The sequence below is a fragment of the Sorex fumeus genome, unplaced genomic scaffold (genome assembly GCF_029834395.1).
Source record: "Sorex fumeus unplaced genomic scaffold, SorFum_2.1 ptg000169l, whole genome shotgun sequence".
In the NCBI taxonomy this organism is placed as follows: Eukaryota; Metazoa; Chordata; class Mammalia; order Eulipotyphla; family Soricidae; genus Sorex; species Sorex fumeus.
In genome coordinates this window covers 9665387-9685768 of record NW_026606226.1, presented here as the reverse complement: position 1 = coordinate 9685768, position 20382 = coordinate 9665387, and the positions used below count along the sequence as shown (strand labels likewise).

The following is a 20382-nucleotide window of genomic DNA, read 5'->3' as shown; positions in this document are numbered from 1 at the left end:
CAGTAGTGACACTGTTCTGTGGCAGTGTGTGTTTCTTGATTCTGATCAATTCTTTTACAACATGGTGTCTTGGTTACTTTTCATGAGATTTATACAACAGTGACTCCCAGGAATTGATAGAGTAGGTAATTTCCAGAGTTAACCGGATCTTTGACTTTCTCCCAAGTTTACAACTTTCTCCCAGAGTGAAAATGGGAGAAAAATTAAAACCTGTTAAAATGTATTTATATCTTCGCGGCCAGAGAGATTAAGGCACATGCCTTGCACATGTCCAACCCAGTGTTAATCCCCAGCACAGCATGGACCCTCGAATACACTGGCTGTGGCCCTGAGCAGCACTGCATCCACCTCCAGGCCCTTCATTAAACCACTGTCCAGTCGACTGAGAATCACTGGGATGACGTCCAGGGACAGTTTGGAAGACTCCCCCTCCCAAATAAAAACCAAAACAAATTAATTTCTTCTGTATACCATTCCATTTCCCTCTTACAAATAGGAGCACTGGGATCTTGGGTGATTTCAGATGGAGGAACAACACAAGCTTTGCACATTGTAGACCTTGGGTTAGGTCTCTGGCATGGCATTGCCACTCCACCCACAGCCAGGGCCAAGCACCACTAGGTCTGAGTACCACTAGGAGAGAATCATCCTGGGGATCACGGATAGAAAGAGATGGTGCACATGCTTTGCATGGAGGAACCTGAGCTGTCATCTGATCACCAACGGGAGCACCCCACAACACCATGCCAGGAAGTCTGAGCACCACGAAGAATGACTCTGAGGGGCTGGAGCAGTAGCACAGTGGGTAGGGCTTTTGCCTTGCACGCGGCCAACCCAAGTTTGATTCCCAGCATCCCATATGGTCCCTGAGCACCACCAGCGGTAATTCCTGATTGCAGAGCCAGGAGTAACTCCTGTGCATTGCTGGGTGTGACCCAAAAAGCAAAAAAAAAAAACCCAAAATAGGGACCATTTTGTTTTGCACCAGATATAGCTCTGAGAAATCGTGTAAGAATCTTTACCCATAGTAAAGCACCTCTTTTCTTGATATTGAGAGACAGTATCACTTCAGGTCATTCTTATTTTTATGTATTGAGTAGAATGGTGTTGACACGGGCAGGCCTTAGGAAAGACAGAAATTCCTACCATTCAGTTTTAATTCTCAATGGAGTCTTTGAGAAAATTCCTTGAGAAAATCTGAATGGGACATAGAAAACCTGAATGGGTCAAGACCAAGCCTAGTATGTAGAAGCGTTGTGATCTCAGAACTTCAAGCTGCTCAGAATATCTGCAATCCAGTGTATGTTATGTAACAGGCTCTTGATTCGCCAGCCTTAAATAAGCGATATTCATTATTACAGCCCTCTGAATTGTTTTATTTCCAAGTTTTACAAGTGAGGAAATGGAGACTTTAGTAGTTGCCAAAGACCTTACAGCTTGTAAGTTGTCCAGCAGGATTTGGGCTAACTGAATCCCACCCCATATCCTGTGTTCTTTATCACTACTCTGCTCTCTGTGACATCAGTTTTAGAAATTACTGGAGCTGGGACCGGAGCGATAGCACAGTGGGTAGGCTGTGTGCCTTGCACGCGGCTGACCCGGGTTCGATTCCCAGCATCCCATATGGTCCCCTAAACACTGCCAAGAGTAATTCCTGAGTGCAGAGCCAGGAGTAACCCCTGTGCATGGCCAGGTGTGACCCAAAAAGTAAAAAAAAGAAAAAAAGAAAGAAAATTACTGGGGCTAGAGAGATAGTCCAATTGGTAGGGCACTTGCATGGTACAGGGCTTACCCAGATTTGATCCATGACACCCCATGCGGTCCCCTAAGCTTCACCAGGAGTTAATAGTTGAGTCCAGAACCAGGAGGAAACCCAGAGTATGCCCAGCTATGGCCAAAAAAACAAATTAAAAAGTAGAACATTTATAGTTCCTTTCCATTCTGACTTACTATTATGGCAGTGGAGATTTCTCAGATAATGACTGTCTAGTCAAAAACTAAAGAGAAAAATGAATTGCAGTAGGAGGGGAAACTGTCTTAAATGAAATATTGTCATTAAATTGGTTATTTGAAAAAAGATTTGGGTGTGTTGTTAGCTATCTGATACAGCCTGGTTCCACCCATGACGACTGTACAGAAAGTTAGTGTGAACCCCAAATCTACCTGGGATGCTAGTCTGTAGATTTCATCCCATCCACTATAGAGTTTATTATTCAAAAAGAGAAGTAGGGCTCTTCAGGAAGTGTGGACTCCGTGGAAAAGCCCAGTTTATTTTTTTTTTATGGTAATTTTTTTGAGTTGACTCACTGCCGTTCCATAGGTGTCTCTGTGCTTTCATTTGATATTGAAATCAAGACCCGGACAAGACATTCTCTTTCATCTTTGTTTCAGGCCTTCTTCGGGAACTGTGTTTGATGACGCCTTCTGGCTGGAGCTGAATTATCTGGAGGTGGCCAAGGTGGCCCAGTCCTGCGCGGCTCACTTCACAGCCCTGCTCTATGCAGAAATCTACGCTGACAAGAAAAGCCTGGATGATCAGGAGAAAAGGTAATGACTCTGAGCACTGACGACCCTGTCACTTGATGGAGCAAGCCAGAGTATTTCCAGTTTGAGAGAAAAGTATTTCCAGAAGAAACTGGAATAAGTTTATAGGTCATTAACAAAGATGCTGTCCCTTAAATATTACTTCCTTAGTATATTGGATTATGTTATGGACTCTATCGCCTGCATAAACTGTTCCTTTTAGAGCTGTTTATCATATGGGTAAATTTGGTATAGACAGATCTGGGTTCTAATCCTGTCACTTGCTGCTATCATATCTTGAGTGTAAGTGGAGTTTCTGATTCACTTTCTTCTCATCACTTTCTATTATCAGAGTGACTAATTTTTGTCAGTTTACCAGGTACTACGTGGTATCTTGATATACTTTAACCTGTATATATATCATTCCTGATAATAGTGAATCTGAGGTAAAACCACTGATTTGTGGGACCAGAGCGATAGTACAGTGGGTAGGGCATTTGCCTTGCACGCAGCCAATCAAGGTTCGATCCCTAGCATCCCAATGGTCCCCCAAGCAATGCTGGGAGTAATTCCTGTGCACCGCTGGGTGTGACCTCCCAAAAATAAAATAAATAAATAAACAACAACCCCCCCCCCCCACTGATTTGGAGGCTATGCTTTATTTCTAATGAAGTCTGTTTAAGTAATTATATTAAGGTATTTGAGATTGTCACTAAAATTAATTCTCATTCAGAGATTTTATATTCAAAAGTTTATTTTTCATACTTGGCATAAATGGTTTTATGTTTTGGAAGAGCAATGGTTCATTATGCTTTATGTGTGAACTTTGTTAGTTTTTTCTGTCCGTCTTTGTTATGTGTATCAGTAAGTTTCCAAATAGTACGATCTCATTAAAAGAAATCATTTTTTGTAACAAATAGAAATCTTACGTTTGAAGAAGGAAGCCAGAGTACAACTATTTCTAGTTTGAGTGAAAAAAGTAAAGAAGAAACTGGAATAAGTTTACAGGTTAGTATTATAGACCCTACTTTTTAAAATTTCATTTCCAAGGAATTGTTCACAGTAATTGATTACATTCAGTATTGCAACACCAATCCCACAACCATTACACCTTCCCAGCACCATCGTTTCAAGTTTTCCCACCACCACCCAAGCCTCCCAAGTAATTTATTTTGTGTTGCTTGTTACGATTATTGACTAAAAATGATCAAAAAGGTTTCCTTAGAGGAAAGTGTGTGAAAATTATTATATCACATCTTGGAGCCATTAAGCCCCTGGAATAGAGATCATTAACATGTTATTAGAGTTTGAGTTTTATGTGCTAATATATATGTATATATATATATTTATTACATAATATGTAAGGTAAGGTAAAGGTAAAGGCCCTCCCGTTGATCGTCGATTTGCTCGAGCGGGCCCAGTAACGTCTCCATTGGAGACTTTGTTGTTACTGTGTCTGGCATATCGAATACTCTCGGTAGCTTGCCGGGCTCTCCGAGAGGGGCGGAGGAATCGAACTCGGGTCGGCCATGTTGGCCGCTTGTAAGGCGAACGCCCTACCCGCTGTACATATATTATTATTATTTTTTAAAATAAAGAGTGGTTGTCTTCAACCTTACACCCCATCAAATGTGATGTGCTACTCTTGGTACATGAGTGGCATAATTGCATGAGATGTCACGCCGCCCTAAAAGCAGCTGCACACTCCTGGAATACTAAACGTTTTTTATAGGGTACTAGACTTAGAGTTAATTTTTTTTTTTTAACCAGATAGTGATTTTTCGGTCAGGAGGCATCTCTATAGTGTGCTGCTCTCTTCCGAGAACAGACCCTGTTTTTAGTGATACTATTTATCTTATACTTTGATTTATTTTGTTATAGAAACTATATAGGTATCATTGGACTTTCAAACTAAAGTTACTTTTTGGACTGGGTCTCATATATATAAATTAACAGAGACTTGGGCCTTGGAGTAGACAAACTTGAATTCTGATCTTCAGTATTACCACTTAAGTTACATACTTACTAAAAAAGAATCACTTAAAATGTGGATTTATTTATCAGAAATATGGAAGTAAAAAATACAGTGAGTATATTTTCCACCATAAGACCCCATTCATCTTCTTTATAAGCTTTAAATATTTGTTAACTCATTTATTGCATGAGTGTTCTTCGGCTAAAGGTAGATTGCTGCCTCTATAAATTTCTTAGTATTTACTCTTAAATTGGTTTACAACACTTTCTGGCATTCTTACTAAATTTTTGGTCAACTGATTCCTCTGCAGTCACCCTACCAACTTTGCTGAAGCTTCTTTTTCTTAGCTTGCCTCCTATGGTTTTGAAAGCAAGGAACATACACGCATAGGAAGTTCCACAGTTGACTATCAGCCATAGAAATCTCCTGACTTCTAGTCCCTCTATAACGTTCCCTTTTGTTAAAGTAGAGAAAACAGAAATTTAAAAAAAATCATGCTGTGCTTCCTCTTAACATAACCAAACATTTTCAAGCTTCTCCTGCTGAAACCTTCTCTTTCAAATAAACACAGAGTCACTTCCCTCTTCCCTCTGTTTTCTTTTAAGTATCACCCCTCTCCTCACCCTTCCCTTCCCAGCCAGCTTTATAGAAGAGAACGCTCTCTCCGTTGCCTCATCTCCCACCCTCCCCACTGAAATAAAACCCTTGCTAATATTAGCCAGAAATTTCATGCCTTCTTTGTTCTGTAGTCATCATTTATTCAGCTTCATTCATACTCACAGCAACATCAGTGCCTTGACTGCAATAAGTTACCTCCACCTTTCTTTTTATTTTGGGGGAGCCGCACTCAATGGTGTTGGTGGGGGGTGGTGGTCTGGCTGTGTTGGGGATTGATTGAGTTCAGGGGTCCCATATAAAAAGCAAGTGCTCCCACAATCTGAGATACCCCCTGGCCCTCTGCCATTTTCAATTCCCTGCTCCTGAACTTTTCCTTCCATTTTTGCCTCTTTAGAGTTAAATCTCTTTATGATTTTTTTTTTAATGTATCTTCTGTGTATCAGGTGCGCTGCTAGGCTTAGGAACAGAGATAGCTTGATTTCATGTTTATTGAGTAGAAAATATAAAACTATAGAAGCATGTTTATGAATAGAAAAAGTTCGACTAGAATTACAGAATTTGTTTTTTTTTTTTTTTTTGCTTTTTGGGTCACACCTGGCGATGCACAGGGGTTACTCCTGGCTCTGCACTCAGGAGTTACTCCTGGCGGTGCTCAGGGGACCATATGGGATGCTGGGAATCGAACCCAGGTCGGCCGCGTGCAAGGCAAACGTCCTACCCGCTGTGCTATCTCTCCAGCCCCCCAGAATTTGTATTTTAAAAGTACTTCTTGGAGCAATTATTGATAGAACAGTTAAGTTACTTGATCATTTTTGGAGGGTAGTGATCAATTTTCTATGAAATATAATTTCTGAATTTTTTCTGTTTTCATGTTTATCTTACTGCAATCATTTTTCCTTCTCTTTCTTGCTCTCTTTCATGGTGCTGGGGATTCAACTCAGAGCCTTACACATGTGAGGCATGCTTCACTTAACTATATTCCTAGCCCTGAGGTGATTTTTAAACAGAATGAGTTATTTTCTGTGCGAGTTCTACAAAACATTTGAATCATCAAGCCGCTTCTTTAAGAAATATCACATTTTGGGGCTGGAGCAATAGCACAGCGGGTAGGGCGTTTGCCTTGCATGCGGCCGACCCGGGTTCGATTCCCAGCATCCCATATGGTCCCCTGAGCACCGCCAGGGGTAACTCCTGAGTGCAGAGCCAGGAGTAACCCCTGTGCATTGCCAGGTGTGACCCAAAAAAGCAAAAAAAAAAAAAGAAAAAGAAAAATATCACATTTTGCCAGTTACATATTTTTTTGTTTTCTTTCTTAGAAAAATCATGACCTTTACTTTTTGGGGAGGAGAGAGGGAGGGAGACAATTTTCAGCTGTGCTCAGCAACTGTTTCTGACTCTGGGCTCAGGACTACCTGGGGTGCTGGGGATTCGAACTGGAGTAGGTGGGATGCTTTACTCCCGTACTATGTCATCCATGACCTTTATTTTTCCCAAAAGCACTTTTCAAAACTCAGGCTAGATGGGTTTAGTATAGTTTCAGTTGTTCACAGACTTGTTTTTATTTTTGTGATTTTTTTCCCATGGCAGATTGTGATTTATGAAACGGTACTTCTTCTCAGGAAGTCCACAATTGTCCTGTTGCCAAATAATCCAAATATTGAATATATATTTTAATATTATATTTAACTTATAATAGCACTGTAGCAATGTCCTCCCATTGTTCATTGATTTGCTCGAGCAGGCACCAGTAAGGTCTCCATTGTGAGACTTGTTGTTACTGTTTTTGGCATTTTGAATATGCCACGAGGAGCTTGGCAGGCTCTGTTGTATGGGCCGGATACTCTCAGCAGCTTGGCGGGCTCTCCCAGAGGAATCGAACCCAGATAGGCAGCGTGCAAGGCAAATGACCTACCCGCTGTGTTATTGCTCCAGCCTGACTTTTATAATACAAATAGAAAGTTGAGAATCACCCATTACGATTTTCTCTGTTCACCCCAGTTTTTGTCATTTCCATGTTTGCAGGATCTGCTCTTAGAAATTTACAGAAGCATCGGAGAGCCGGATAGTCTGTATGGTTGTGGCGGGGGGAAAGTATTACAGCCCCTCACGAGGTAAAATTGCATTTTCTGAGATAAAGGCAGAGCGATTCTGGTCACGAAGATGTTTTGAGCACATTGGATTCAAAGGAATTTTAAAACTCTTTCTTTCCAGACTCCGAACGTACGAGCATGAAGCCATGTGGGGGAAAGCCCTTGTCACGTATGATCTTGAGACAGCCATCTCCTCATCAACCCGCCAGGCTGGAATCATTCAGGTGCCTTGGTTTCCTGTTTGACTAGAGAAAGCACTGCTAGTGCAGTGCTGAGATTACCGTATTGCCTTGCATAATCTTTGCCACCACACACCCTGTTTGTTTGTCTGTGTGTTCTTTTCAGTAACGCTGGCACAATTTTTTGGAAGTTTGACCTGATAGTCACTCCCCAGTTTGTTTGTTTTTTGTGTGTGTGGTTTTTTTTCCTTTGGGGGTCACACCAGCCATGCCTGAGCATGGGTTATCCTGGCTCTGCACTCAGGAATTACTCCTGGCAGTGCTCGGGTGACCATATGGGATGCTGGGGATTGAACCCAGGTTGACCTCGTGCAAGGCAAATGCCCTGTTATTGCTATTGCTATTGCTCTGATCCCACTCCCTAGTTTTTTGCAAAAAAAAAAAAAGTTGGGGGCTGGAGCGATAGCACAGCGGGTAGGGCGTTTGTCTTGCACGCAGCCCACATGGCCAACCTGGGTTCGATTCCCAGCATCCCATAAGGTCCCCCGAGCACCGCCAGGAGTAATTCCTGAGTGCATGAGCCAGGAGTAACCCCTAAGCATCTCCGGGTGTGATCCAGAAAGAAAAAAAAAAAAAAGAAAGGAGGAAAAAATAGGCATGCAGGCAATGAAAAGAGCCCTAATGCCCAACAATAGATGAATGGATAAAGAAGTTGTTGTACACATGCACAGTGGAACATTGTGTAGCTAAAAGATAAAATGAAAGTTGGACGGAACATGTTAAGCAGAACAGGTCTGATATAGAAGGGCAAGTACAGATGATCTCACTCATCTGTGACCACAGAGAAACAAAACAAGGAAGTAGATGGTATGGAATAACAACAGTTAACTCTTGGCCTGAGAATACAATACGGATTAGCAAGCAGTGGGGGGAGGCGTGGTGGGGGAGGAAGAGGTGACCAGCCATGATGGAGGACCGGGGTAGAGATCTCAGGTACTTAGGAGGTGGTGGGGTACAGCAACTTTGCACATCAATACCAGAAACAGTAACACTGTTGTAACCATGTTACCCTATAATTAGAAAGCTGATTATTAAAATAAAATAAAAATCAGTGTTTAAAAGGAAAGAAAATACATTAGCGTAAAATTGAGTGGCCATTATACAATAAAACCCAGTATTTCAGTATGTCAGTGGAATATTTGTACAACCCAAAGACTTCTGCACGAAGTTCTGAAAGGTACATGTTTTCCAGGTATTGGGCTCTTACTCAGGGAATACCAGAGAGATCACTGATAGAAAGATAGTCTTGGTTGGTTGTTAACTAACAATGAGACATGTCTTAGTTATCTACGATGTGCCAGATAGTGTTATTAAGTGCTTCACGTGAAAAATCTCTTGTAAACTATTTCTTATAGTTTGCATTGGAGCTGGTCCCAGAATCTGTCATTTCTGTTAGTAGTTAATATTGTTCAGCTATTTATCTAGCAAATTTTAAAGCCCTTTGAGCTGTGCCTTTTGTTTGGATAAATGATATTTTGTAATCCTGTGGAGGTGGGAGTCTGTAGGGCCATACCTGGCTGTGTTCAAAGCTTCTTCCTGATTCTGTGCTCAGGGATCACTCCCGGTGGTTCTGGGGGAACCAGATGCAGTGCCAAGATCAAACCTGGGCCAGCCACAGGCGAGCCACTCTACCTGCCATCTCTCAGGCTCTGTTTTGGGTTGTTAAGAGATTTTTTTAAAATATCTTAGAATTTGTGGTTTATGACTGTAGACCTGTGGCATAAAATTTTTAAAGTTAACCTTGCATGTTTGATGCTTTATTTTTTCACCCGAGTAGTTTTATCGCTGACTTTTTGATTTTTTTTAAACTACTTGCACAGGCCTTGCAGAATTTGGGACTCCACCATATTCTTTCCATCTATTTGAAAGGACTCGATCATGAGAATAAAGAGTGGGGTGCTGACCTTCGGGAACTTCATTACCAAGCAGCGTGGAGGAACATGCAGTGGGACCACTGCACATCTGTGAAGTAAGAGTCGGACATTGTGGAATGTCATTTCTCCACTATAAACAAAAAACGGAGTTTTGTTGCAGTTACTGGTTTGGAGGATTTTGGGGACAAAATGGCAGTGCTGTGGGCCACTCCTAACTCCCCTGCATGGTGTTGCCTTGTTCTTTAAACATATACATGTATATATTATATAGAGAAATGTATTTGTTGCCTACTGTCTGAACCCCATCACATATGTTGTGGTAATTATGGAAAAAGGGTAGGGAGTGTCTTATGATGTTTCCAGGAATGTGTTCACTCATATGTGAGGCTCAAACAGAGAGGTACAGATGTCATTTCTACTGTGCTTTTTTGCATCCTCAGATATATCCTGAGAAGTGGTATTGTGGGGTCATATGGAAGCTCAGTTTCTAGTTTTTGAAGAACTGTCCATATTGTTTTCCAGAAAGGCTGAACTAGTGGGCATTCCCACTAACAGTGAAAGAGTGTCCCTTTTTCCCCACATTTACGCCATCACTGGTTGCTTTTGTTCTTTTGAATGTGTGCCACTCTCTGTGGTATGAGATGATATCTCATTGTTGTTTTGATTTGCATCTCCTTGATTGCTAGCGATATGGAGCATTTTTTCATGTGCCTTTTGGCCATTTGTATTTCTTTTTTGAGGAAACTTCTGTTCATTTCTTCTCCCCATTTTTTGATGAAGTTGGAGGTTTTTTCTTGTACAGTTCTACTAGTGTCTTGTATATCCTGGATATTAATCCCTTATCACATGGGTATTGAGTAAATATTCTTTCCCATTCTGTGGACTCTGTATTTTGGTCACTGTTTCTTTTGAAGTGCAGAAGCTTCTAAGTTTGATGTAGTCCCATTTGTTTATGTTTGCTTCCACTTGCATGGTCAGTGCTGTTTCATCCTTAAAGATGCTTTTGGCTTCAGTGTCGTGAAGAGTTCTGCCTACATTTTCCTCTATGTACCTTATGGATTCATGTCTGATATTGAGGTCTTTAATCCACTTTGATCTGACTTTTGTGCCTGGCATTAGACCGAGGTCAGAGTTCATTTTTTTGTAAGTACCTATCCAGTTTTCCCAGCATCACTTGTTGAAGAGGCTTTCCTTGTTCCACTTCACATTTCTTGCTCCTTTGTCAAAGATTAAGTGGTCATATATTTGGGGGGGGGTCTGTGACAGAATATTCAACTCTGTTCCATTGGTCTGCAGGTCTGTTTCTAGCCCAGTGCCATGCTGTCTTAATTAGTACTGCTTTGTACAGTTTGAAGTTGGGAAGGGTGATGCCATCCATCTTCTTTTTCCCAAGGATTGTTTTAGCTTTTCATGGGGGTTTATTGTTCCCTGTGAATTTCAGGAGTGTTTTGTCTATTTCTTTAAAAAATGTCTTGGGTATCCTGATAGGGACCGCATTAAATTTTTATAGTGCTTTGGGCAGTATTGCCATTTTGATAATGTTAATCTTCCCTATCCATGAGCAGACTATGTGTCTCCATTTCCTAGTGTCCTTTATATCTTGAAGTAGTGTTTTGTAATTTTCCTTGTATAGGTCCTTCACCTCTTTGATTAAGCTGATTCCGAGGTACTTGATTTTCTGAGGTACTGTTGTGAACAGGATTGTTTTTTTAATGTCTCTTTCTCCTCTTCCCATATTTGTATATAAGAAAGCCATGGACTTTTGGGTGTTGATTTTGTAGCCTGGCACTTCACTAAACCGACCTATTGTTTCTAGGAGCTTTTCTGTAGAGTCTTTAGGGTTTTCTAAGTATAGCATTATATTGTGTGCAAATAGTGATAGCTTGACCTCTTCCTTTCCTATCTGTATGGCCTTGATACCTTCCTCTTGCCTAACTGCACTGGCCAGGACTTCCAATACTATACAACCCCCAATGTTTTTACTAAATTATAACCACATAGTTCTTTGTGGTTTTCCATCAAACCAACTGTATCTATATAAAGCCCTTTGTTGTGTCTTCTTTTGCTTTTCATTAACATGCTCCTGGTTACTTGTCAGACTAAATTAATATTCAGTTGGTTACATCACACCTTCACACAGGCCTTTTCTGATCGCCCATTCTCCAGTAGCCTCCTAGTCAATCTCTCTTTTTGCCTTGTTGTGATTACCAACATTTTCCCTGCTGCTATTAGATGTTTTTCTTTTTCATTGTCCTTCTCAAAATCTGAACATATATCACAAAAATGGGGGTCAGAGATACAGTACAAGAATAAGGCATGTGGCTACAGTAGCTTCAACCCTAGTTCAAATTCCCTGCACCACACATGGTCCCCTGAGCATGGCCGGGGTCGTTCCTGAGTTCAGAGCCAGGAAGGGCCCCTTGGTAGTGGTTTGATATGCCCATCTTCAAAAAAAAAAAAGAAAAGGGAGAACTTTTGACTTGTCCACTGTGGGACCCCTGCATATCTAGAACCTGGTCCTAGTGTCTGGCAGATAGTGTTTAATTTTTAGAATAAATAAGTGAAAATATATCATATTTGGAACCAGCAAAAACATGACAAATTACCTGTTTTGGCTTGAAGAATTTAAATAGCCCATAAAATTGTTTGTCTTTGTAGACATGTTTTAAAATGGAGAAATCTTAGTATTATTTTTTTTTTGAGGTGGGGGTCCCTACCTGACTATGCTCAGGGGTTACTCCTGGTTCTGTACTCAGGAATTAAATTTCTGCTGGTACTCAGGCCAGTTATCGAACCTGGGTCAGCCACATGCACGGCAAACACCCTACCCACTATACTATCCTTCCAGCCCCTAAATCTTAATTTTATGTTTAAATTTTTCATGTTTGGTAAAGCTTGTGCAATGCATATTATAGAGTTATTTGTTACTAATGAATTTTTCTTTTATTTATTTTTAATAATTTCCCAGCAAAGGAGCAGAAGGAAGCAGTTACCATGAGTCACTATATAATGCACTACAGACTCTAAGAGATAGAGAATTCTCCACATTTTACGAGACGCTCAGATGTGCCAGGTATTGTATAATAGTTCCTATATTTTCGCATTCAATGTCATAGCTTTCCTGAAAGAGCTGCTTTCAGCATAAGAATGTTCACTGGTGTGTGGGGGGCAGAGGATAGATAAGACAGAAGGGACCTGTGTGACAGCAGCAGTTAGAAATGATCATGCTGGATAAGAACTGAGTACTGAAAGTAGGTAAAGGGAGACACGTGATAACCTCTCAGTGTCTGTATTAAAAACCACAACGCCCAAAAGGAGAAAGGGGGGAGGCGGGGATGGGGAGGGTGGGGAGAAGGTGCCTGGGGGTGTGGGGGGAGGAAGGGACATTGGGGGCATTGGTGCTGGGAAATGTACACTGGTGGAGGGATGGGTGTTGCAACGCTGTGTGACTGAAACCCAATCATGAACAGCTTTGTAATGGACTGTCTTACGGTGGTTCAATAAAAAAATAAATTAAAAAAAAAAAAAGAATTTACACTGGTGATGGGACAAGGCTTGGTGGTTATGGCCAGTTAGTTTCTGTCATTTCCTGCTATTTCCTCAAAAAATACTCTCTGTGTAATATGTAACTCATGTCATTCAATGTTAAAACCCAAATAATGTGGAAGTGGTAGGCAATATCCAGTGATCAATTATTTTATAGCTTTACCACATCGGGCGTTCGCCTTACAAGCGGCCAACATGACCGACCCGAGTTCGATTCCTCCACCCCTCTCGGAGAGCCCGGCAAGCTACCGAGAGTATTGGATATGCCAGACACAGTAATAACAAAGTCTCCAATGGAGACGTTACTGGGCCCGCTCGAGCAAATCGACGATCAGTGGGAGGACCTTTACCTTTTTACCTTTTTTATCACATCTAAGGTATTAATGCTCGGTGAATTTTCTCCTGCAAGCATTTTGATTGGTTTATTTTTGGCTGGGGGAGGGGCATACCCAGTAGTTCCCAGGGACCCACAGTGTTGGGGATGAAACCCAGAGCTCCCCTCAGGAAGCTTGCACACTAGCCCTTTGAGCTGTCTATCTCCTTTGTCCCTGCAAACATTTAGGGACGGGAGGTTGGGTCATTCCTGGTGGTCTGCTGGTACAGCGCTGGGGATCAAACCCTGGGTTTCCACATGCAAAGCATACACTGTATACTTTGATTCACCTCCCCAGTCCAGAATGTGAATTATTTTTTTTTAATTGAATCACCGTGAGATACACAGTTACAAAGTTGTTCATGATCGGGTTTCAGTCATACAGTGTTCCAGAGCCCATCTGTCTATCGGCAATGCACATTTCCCATGGCCAGTTGCCCCAGCATCCTCCCCCGCCCCCCCCCCCCCCACCTCCTCGAGCACTTCTCCTCCCTCTCCCTTCCTCCCTTTGGTCATTATGGTTTGCAATTCAGCTGCTGCGACACCATCACGTTTGGTCCTTTACCCACTTCCAGCACCCATCTCACTTCCCGAGAGATCCCTTCCAGCCATCATGGTCATAGTGGTCCCTTCTGTATCCAAACTGCTCTAAACTGCTCTCTCCCCCAGCACTTCAGGGGTGGAAGCCAAATATGGATTTTTTTTTTTTTTTGCTTTTTGGGTCACACCCAGTGATGCTCAGGGGTTACTCCTGGCTCATGCACTCAGGAATCACTCCTGGCAGTGCTCGGGGGACCATATGGGATGCTGGGAATCGAACCTGTGTCGGTCATGTTGGCTGCGTGCAAGGCAAACGCCCTACCCGCTGTGCTATTGCTCCAGCCCCCAAAATGTGGATTTTTAACTTCCCTCAAACCTCTCCTTAGTTTTCAGAGACTCTTGTCCTTTCTGCCCCCAGAGTCAAAGAAGTGGAAGAGATGTGCAGGGGCAGCCTGGAGTCTGTCTATTCCCTCTACCCCACACTGAGCAGACTGCAGGCCATCACCGAGCTGGAAAACATTGGGGAGCTTGTGTCAAGGTACGTGACTCGGGCGGCTTTGTGGTGGGGGGGTTCCCAGCAGGGACTTCAGCAAGCAGCTAGCCAGACACAACTTTGTTTCTCCCCTTGTATCAAGATGCGGGTTTGTTACCAGAGTGGCCTGTCCTCTAACTGACATAAACGTTTTCAGAGATGCTCTTTCTGTTTTCAGAGACGCTCTTTCTGATGCATGTTCTTTTCATCTTCAATTGTGCTTTATCATATTTTCTCTGCCCTACCCTAGATGAAATTGTTTCCTCCTTTTATTTTTATTTACTTTTATTTAGGGCGTTTGCCTTGTGCACAGTCAGCCCAGCTGAGCTGGGTTCGATTCCTCCGCCCCTCTCGGAGAGCCCGGCAAGCTACCGAGAGTATCTCGCCCGCACGGCAGAGCCTGGCAAGCTCCCCGTGACGTATTCGATATGCCAAACACAGTAACAAGTCTCACGATGGAGATGTTACTGGGCCCGCTCGAGCAAATCGATGAACAACGGGAGGCCCGTGACCATGACTTTTATTTATTTTAGCTAAAGCACATTCTGCCCCGCTGTACAGTACTGTGTCATTTCGTTGATCTGCTGCCATACTATATTAGAAATTGCCTCAAAGTGGGGCCCATTCTCATGTTGATTCTAGTATCCCCAGAGTAGTTTTCTTGCTGACTAGTCTCTAGGAAATATTAGACTCTTAGGAAATATTCATCTGCCTTTATTGAGTGACTGTCAGTAACTACAGTCCGTGTTTAGGGCAGATTGCCTCTTAAGATGGTGAGTAGGAAGTAATTTAGAAACAATGAAACATCAGAGAAAAGTTATTTAAGATACAGAATGTTACAGTTCAAACTTTGTGACCCTGAGAAAACCACTTGGTGCTTTTGAGCCTCTCTTCCTGTTTCTAAAATGGAGGGGTCTGCATATTGGATAGTCTGTTCTCTACATTACTAAAATAAATCTTAAAATATACTTTTTTTTAGTAGAAAGGAGAAATTTTAGAGTCAGAAAATAGGATACTTTTCCAAAATTGCATCGTGAAAGACAAAGCCAGTGAAGTGAGAGCGCAGTGTCCTCAAAGAAACCCTGACAGTAACAGTACCCCGTAGAGGATTCACAAGGAAGCCGGGGTGGGGGGGTCACAGGAAAATCTGCTCTCGGGACTTCTGGCTTTGCACTTAATGTGCTAAGCTTTGAGAAGGGCAGTTCTTGGTGTTGTCTGAAAAATCCTGGATCCCCAAAATCCATTCCAAGGGACCCATTAATTCAAATCTATCTTTCTAATTATAGCAAGATTTTGTTTGGTTTGGAGGTGATAGGAATGGGGTCATTATTCTGCCATGAAGTAAAGTGAAGTTTTTGTGTGATGTGTCAGAAAAACATCTTCACAATAGTCTTTTGGGACTATTAAATGTACTCCCCCCTTCCTCGATTGCATGTCCATGAGGCTAGATTTCTTTATATATCTCAGCCAAAACATCAAACCAAATGCAGAAACAGGCTTGAGAATTCCTCAGTCTAATAAAGAGATTTGCAGAAATGCAAAAGTATCTTTTTGTTTTGAGAAATACTTTTCATTAAAAATTTTATTAAGGGAAGGATGTTGGAACATATCACTAAAATCCAATCATAAAGAACATTGTAACTCTGTTATCTCACTGATTCGATTAAAAAAATAAAAATGAAAAAAAAACATTTATGATAGGGGCCTGGGCATAGACCTCTGGCCAGTGTGCATGCTTTGCAGGAAGGAGGGTTGAATGCCTGGGTTTGATCCCTGGCTGGTATTATCCCTTGAGCACCACCAGGGTGACCCCTGAGCTACAGAACAGGAAAAAGCCTCAGAATACCATTGAATATGGCCCTATGCAGCGCGCACGCACGCACGCGCACACACACACACACACACACACACACACACACACAGCACAAGAAAACAATTTTAAATTTTATAATATATAGTAAACTAATTTTAATTTTTAATTAAGTTTTTTGTAATTTCCCCTAGTTCTTCATGATAAAAAGTAGACATAATCCAATAAACAAAAGCTTTTTGGGCTCTTCAATAATTCCTAAGATTGTAAAGGGGTTCAAAGTTTGACGCTTGTGGGCTAGGGAGATAGTACAGCGGGTAAGGCTCTTTGCATGCGGCCAACCAGGTTTTCCCTGGCACCCCGTATGGTACCCTGAGCCTGCCGGGAAGTGACTCCTGAGTGGAGAGCCAGGAGTAATCCCTGAGCATCACTGTGTGTGGCACACAAAAATGTTTGAGACTTGTGAAGCTGGAGCTAGGTCAGAGGGTCAGAGCATGCGCTTTGCATGCAGGAGGCCCCAAGGTCAACACCTGGCACTGCATGGTCCCCAAGAACTGCCCTGAACACTGCCAGATGTGACCAAAAAACCTCCAAACAGGAAAAAATTTGAGACTGACTGCTCTAGAACCATTCTGGGAGGAATTAGAAGTTTCGAGTCACTGTATCCTTCCCAGTTTCATGTTGCCATCACCCCCTGCCCTCACCTGTGGACTTCTGGGTCTCTCTGCTTCATCTCAACTCCTCAGCACAGCAGTCCTGAAAGACTGGATGATGTTGCTACGTTTGAACATAGGCTCTGCATATGCTGTTCCAAGAAACTAACTAATGCACACATGCTTGCTCTCTTTTTCCGGGGAGTGATGTGACTAAATGAGCACCTGGCCAGATGCCGGCATTTTCTTCACTGGGTTAGGTTCTTTGGCAACTGCATTTATGCAGAGCCCTCCCCCAGGTCTTGGAGGCAAGGTAGGTCACTGGCGAGTTTGCTACATGCCCTGGTTGGCATGACCTCTTGTCCCAAGGACCTGGATGCAAGACATCCAGAGTACGGAATACTGGATACAGAAAGCGCAGGCATTCTGTACATAGGCCAGCAGAATGTGTTCCCAAGGAATGGCCCCCAAATGACGACAACAAGCAACAAAGTTTTCATTTATATGCCTGCTTTTGTGAAGGCCGGGTATTTTTGGTTTGTTTTTGGGCCACAGCCAGTGATGCTCAGGGGACCATGCAACCCTAGGAACTGACCCCGGATGTCCTACATGCAAAGCATGAGCTCCAGCCTGAACTGTCTTTCTCATCCTAAAGGGTATTTTTTTTTTGATGTAAATAGATTTTATTTGGAGGATTTTTAGGTACAGAGGGAGAGAGAGGGAGAGAGAGTAACGTACTCGAGAGAGAACACGGGCTTCTCCAAGGGCGGAGAGAGCCCCTACACACATCCTAGCATTAGACACGAAAGCATGAAAGTACACATCTCAAGAGGAGAGATGCGGGCGACACATGTGCTCGGGCACCACATGTGCTCGGCCACGTGGGCGCAAGCAGCACATGGGCTCAGGCAGCATATGCGCTGAGGGTATTTTTAAATAAAAACTTGACGTGGTCTTCGTCTGTAGTGTCTAGATTGCTTCCCAGAGCTCTGATCATTTTGTAGTTTTCCAAACTTTGATCCTAATTTTAAATTATTTCTGTTTCATTGAGGGCTGGAAGGACAGTACAGTAGATTGGGTTCTTGCTTTGCATGCGGCTGGTCTCGATTCAATCCCTGGCATCTCCCGTATGTTCCCCTGAGCCTTCCCAGGAGTGATCTGATCCCTGAATGCAGAGCCAGGGGTAAGCCCTGAGCATTGTTTGAGCATTGTGTAGCCCCACGCAAAAACATTATTTAGAAGTTTCCATCGTGTAATAAATGTAATAAAAACTCCTTTATTACATCTTAAGACTCCTAACTCGCAGAAAGAGAACAAAAGGGAATGCCCTGCCATGGGGGGATGCTGGGGTCATTGGTGGTGGAGAATGGGCACTGGTGGGCGGATGAGAACTCAATCATTGTATGACTGAAACGAAGCACAAAGTTTGTAAGTCTGTAACTGTACCTCATGGTGATTCACTAATAACAAATTTTATTTATTTTTTTTATGTAGGAGTACTGCTATTTATTCAGCCACTGATTAGCTGATTGAATTACTAATAAGAAATTTTTTAAAAAGAAAAAAGACTCCTAACTTGCATAATAGCAATTTTTAAAATTTCTTTTGCTTACATGACTTACTTGGTTTTCAGATCGGTCACTGGCAAGCCACCTACAGAAATATACAATAAATGGAGAAAACACTCTCAGCTTCTCAAAGACAGTGATTTTAGTTTTCAGGAGCCGATCATGGCTCTGCGCACAGTAATTTTGGAGATCTTGATGGAAAAGCAGATGGAGAACGCTCAGAAAGAATGTTTTAAGGACATTCTCACCAAGCATCTCATAGAACTCTCCACGCTAGCTCGAACTTTCAAGAACACTCAGGTAATAGGATTGAAACTATGCTGTCTCACCTCTTGACATTTCCTTTCATTATCCAGGATACAGAAAGCATGAGTTGAGTCAAAAAAATAAATGTTACTGAGAGAGCAGCTGTGATTAAAATTATATTGTGCGTATTTCAGACACATGCTTGCTCTCTTTTTCCGGGAAATGATGTGACTAAATGAGCACCTGGCCAGATGCTCCTGGAACCACGCGGCCGCATTTGCGGCCGCACGACATCTTATTATGACATCTCATTCCTACTTTGACAAACTGGCAGGCTACCGAATGTAGCCTGCCCACATGGCAGAGTCAGGCAAACTCCCCGTGGCGTACCCAATATGCCAAATACCAGTAACAATGATGGGTCTCATTCTCCTAAAGATCCTTGAATATAACCTCAGGGCCAGGATGAAGGAGACGCTACTGGGGCCTGCTCGAGGCTATCAACGAATAACAGGATGATTTGTGATTGTGATTTGTGATTTCAGACACAAATTATATAGCTTAGTTTGTTTAAAAGCTCCATTTTGTAATTAGACTTTAAGGTTTAGACTTTAAGGTTTGAGTTTAAGGTTTAGGCAAGGAACTCTGGCTAACCTCAAATTTCTGGTTATGAAATAAGGTACCTAGCTTAACATACTGATAACAAGTCAGTGGTTTTATATACTGTGTACAGACAGATTGTCTGTAATCACTTAGAAATAGTGAGAGCCAGATAGACATAAATCTGTTTACGACAGTATGAACAGCGAGGTCCTCATGAAGGGTAGTTACTGCTTTTATTATTATTACTAGTAGGAAGTAAAAGTCCTGATTCCCATGTCATTTTCGTTTCAGCTCCCTGAAAGGGCAATATTTCAAATTAAACAATATAATCCAGCTAGTTGTGGAGTCTCTGAGTGGCAGCTGGAGGAAGCCCAGGTATTCTGGGCAAAAGAGGAACAGAGCCTTGCCCTGAACATTCTCAAGCAAATGATCAAGAAGTTGGATGCCAGTTGTGCAGAGGTTTGCTTTTTTAAAAAAAAAAAAATAACTGAATTATTATTTTAAAAATATTATTTTAAAAATTTTCCATGCTTTCAAATATTTTGATAAATCTGCAGTTATATTAAAGCCTTATACTTACTAATACATAAATAAGTTATAAAAGTTCTTGGAAATTAGGATATGTCCATTTAGAAAGTATTTGTTTCTTGTGGAGTTTATGCCCAATTAAATCAGCTAATCAGTGGCTGAATAAATAGCAGTACTCCTACATAAAAAAAAAAGAAAGTATTTGTTTCTCCTATTTATAAAATTCTATTCATCTACCTGTGATTTATAGTTTATTCCAATGTTAAGCCTTTTTTGAAAAACTTTTATAGACTCTTAGAAGGGGCATGTGGGAAACGAACGTGAAATGTCTATTCTAAATTTGAAATTACAGATAAAAAATTAGAAGAGAAAGTAAGGAGGGGAGAGCAACTTTTCATGCATAAGTTTGTCAATTCGAATACTTTGGAAACAGTCATGTTTAATTTTATCTAATGTGACCTGTCATTGCAAGTGCAGTTCTTAAACAGCTTTATCGCCAGCTTACAGTGGCCAGAGTAGAGGCACCTTTAGGAATCATTAAATGTTTATAAATGTTTGGTCACTTGAACCTCCACCTGGTAGTGACTGTTACGTGTGCTTGTGGTATTGGACACTTATAAGACAACCTAAAAGATGACAATCTTTCAGGAGTGTCATCATTGCA

At 41.9% G+C, this 20382-nt stretch overlaps 1 protein-coding gene across 1 annotated transcript in view; it reads left to right on the top strand.

The window, feature by feature from the left end:
• The window catches only part of ATM (ATM serine/threonine kinase), a 115932-nt gene that overhangs the window by 67704 nt on the left and 27846 nt on the right, over nt 1-20382 (top strand). Inside the window, exons 39-47 of the mRNA XM_056107616.1 lie at nt 2392-2547; nt 3444-3531; nt 7139-7227; nt 7328-7430; nt 9266-9414; nt 12288-12392; nt 14197-14316; nt 18407-18641; nt 19482-19649. Of these exons, the coding sequence (XP_055963591.1) occupies nt 2392-2547; nt 3444-3531; nt 7139-7227; nt 7328-7430; nt 9266-9414; nt 12288-12392; nt 14197-14316; nt 18407-18641; nt 19482-19649 (1213 nt within the window). The remainder of the gene's footprint in view (nt 1-2391; nt 2548-3443; nt 3532-7138; nt 7228-7327; nt 7431-9265; nt 9415-12287; nt 12393-14196; nt 14317-18406; nt 18642-19481; nt 19650-20382) is intronic.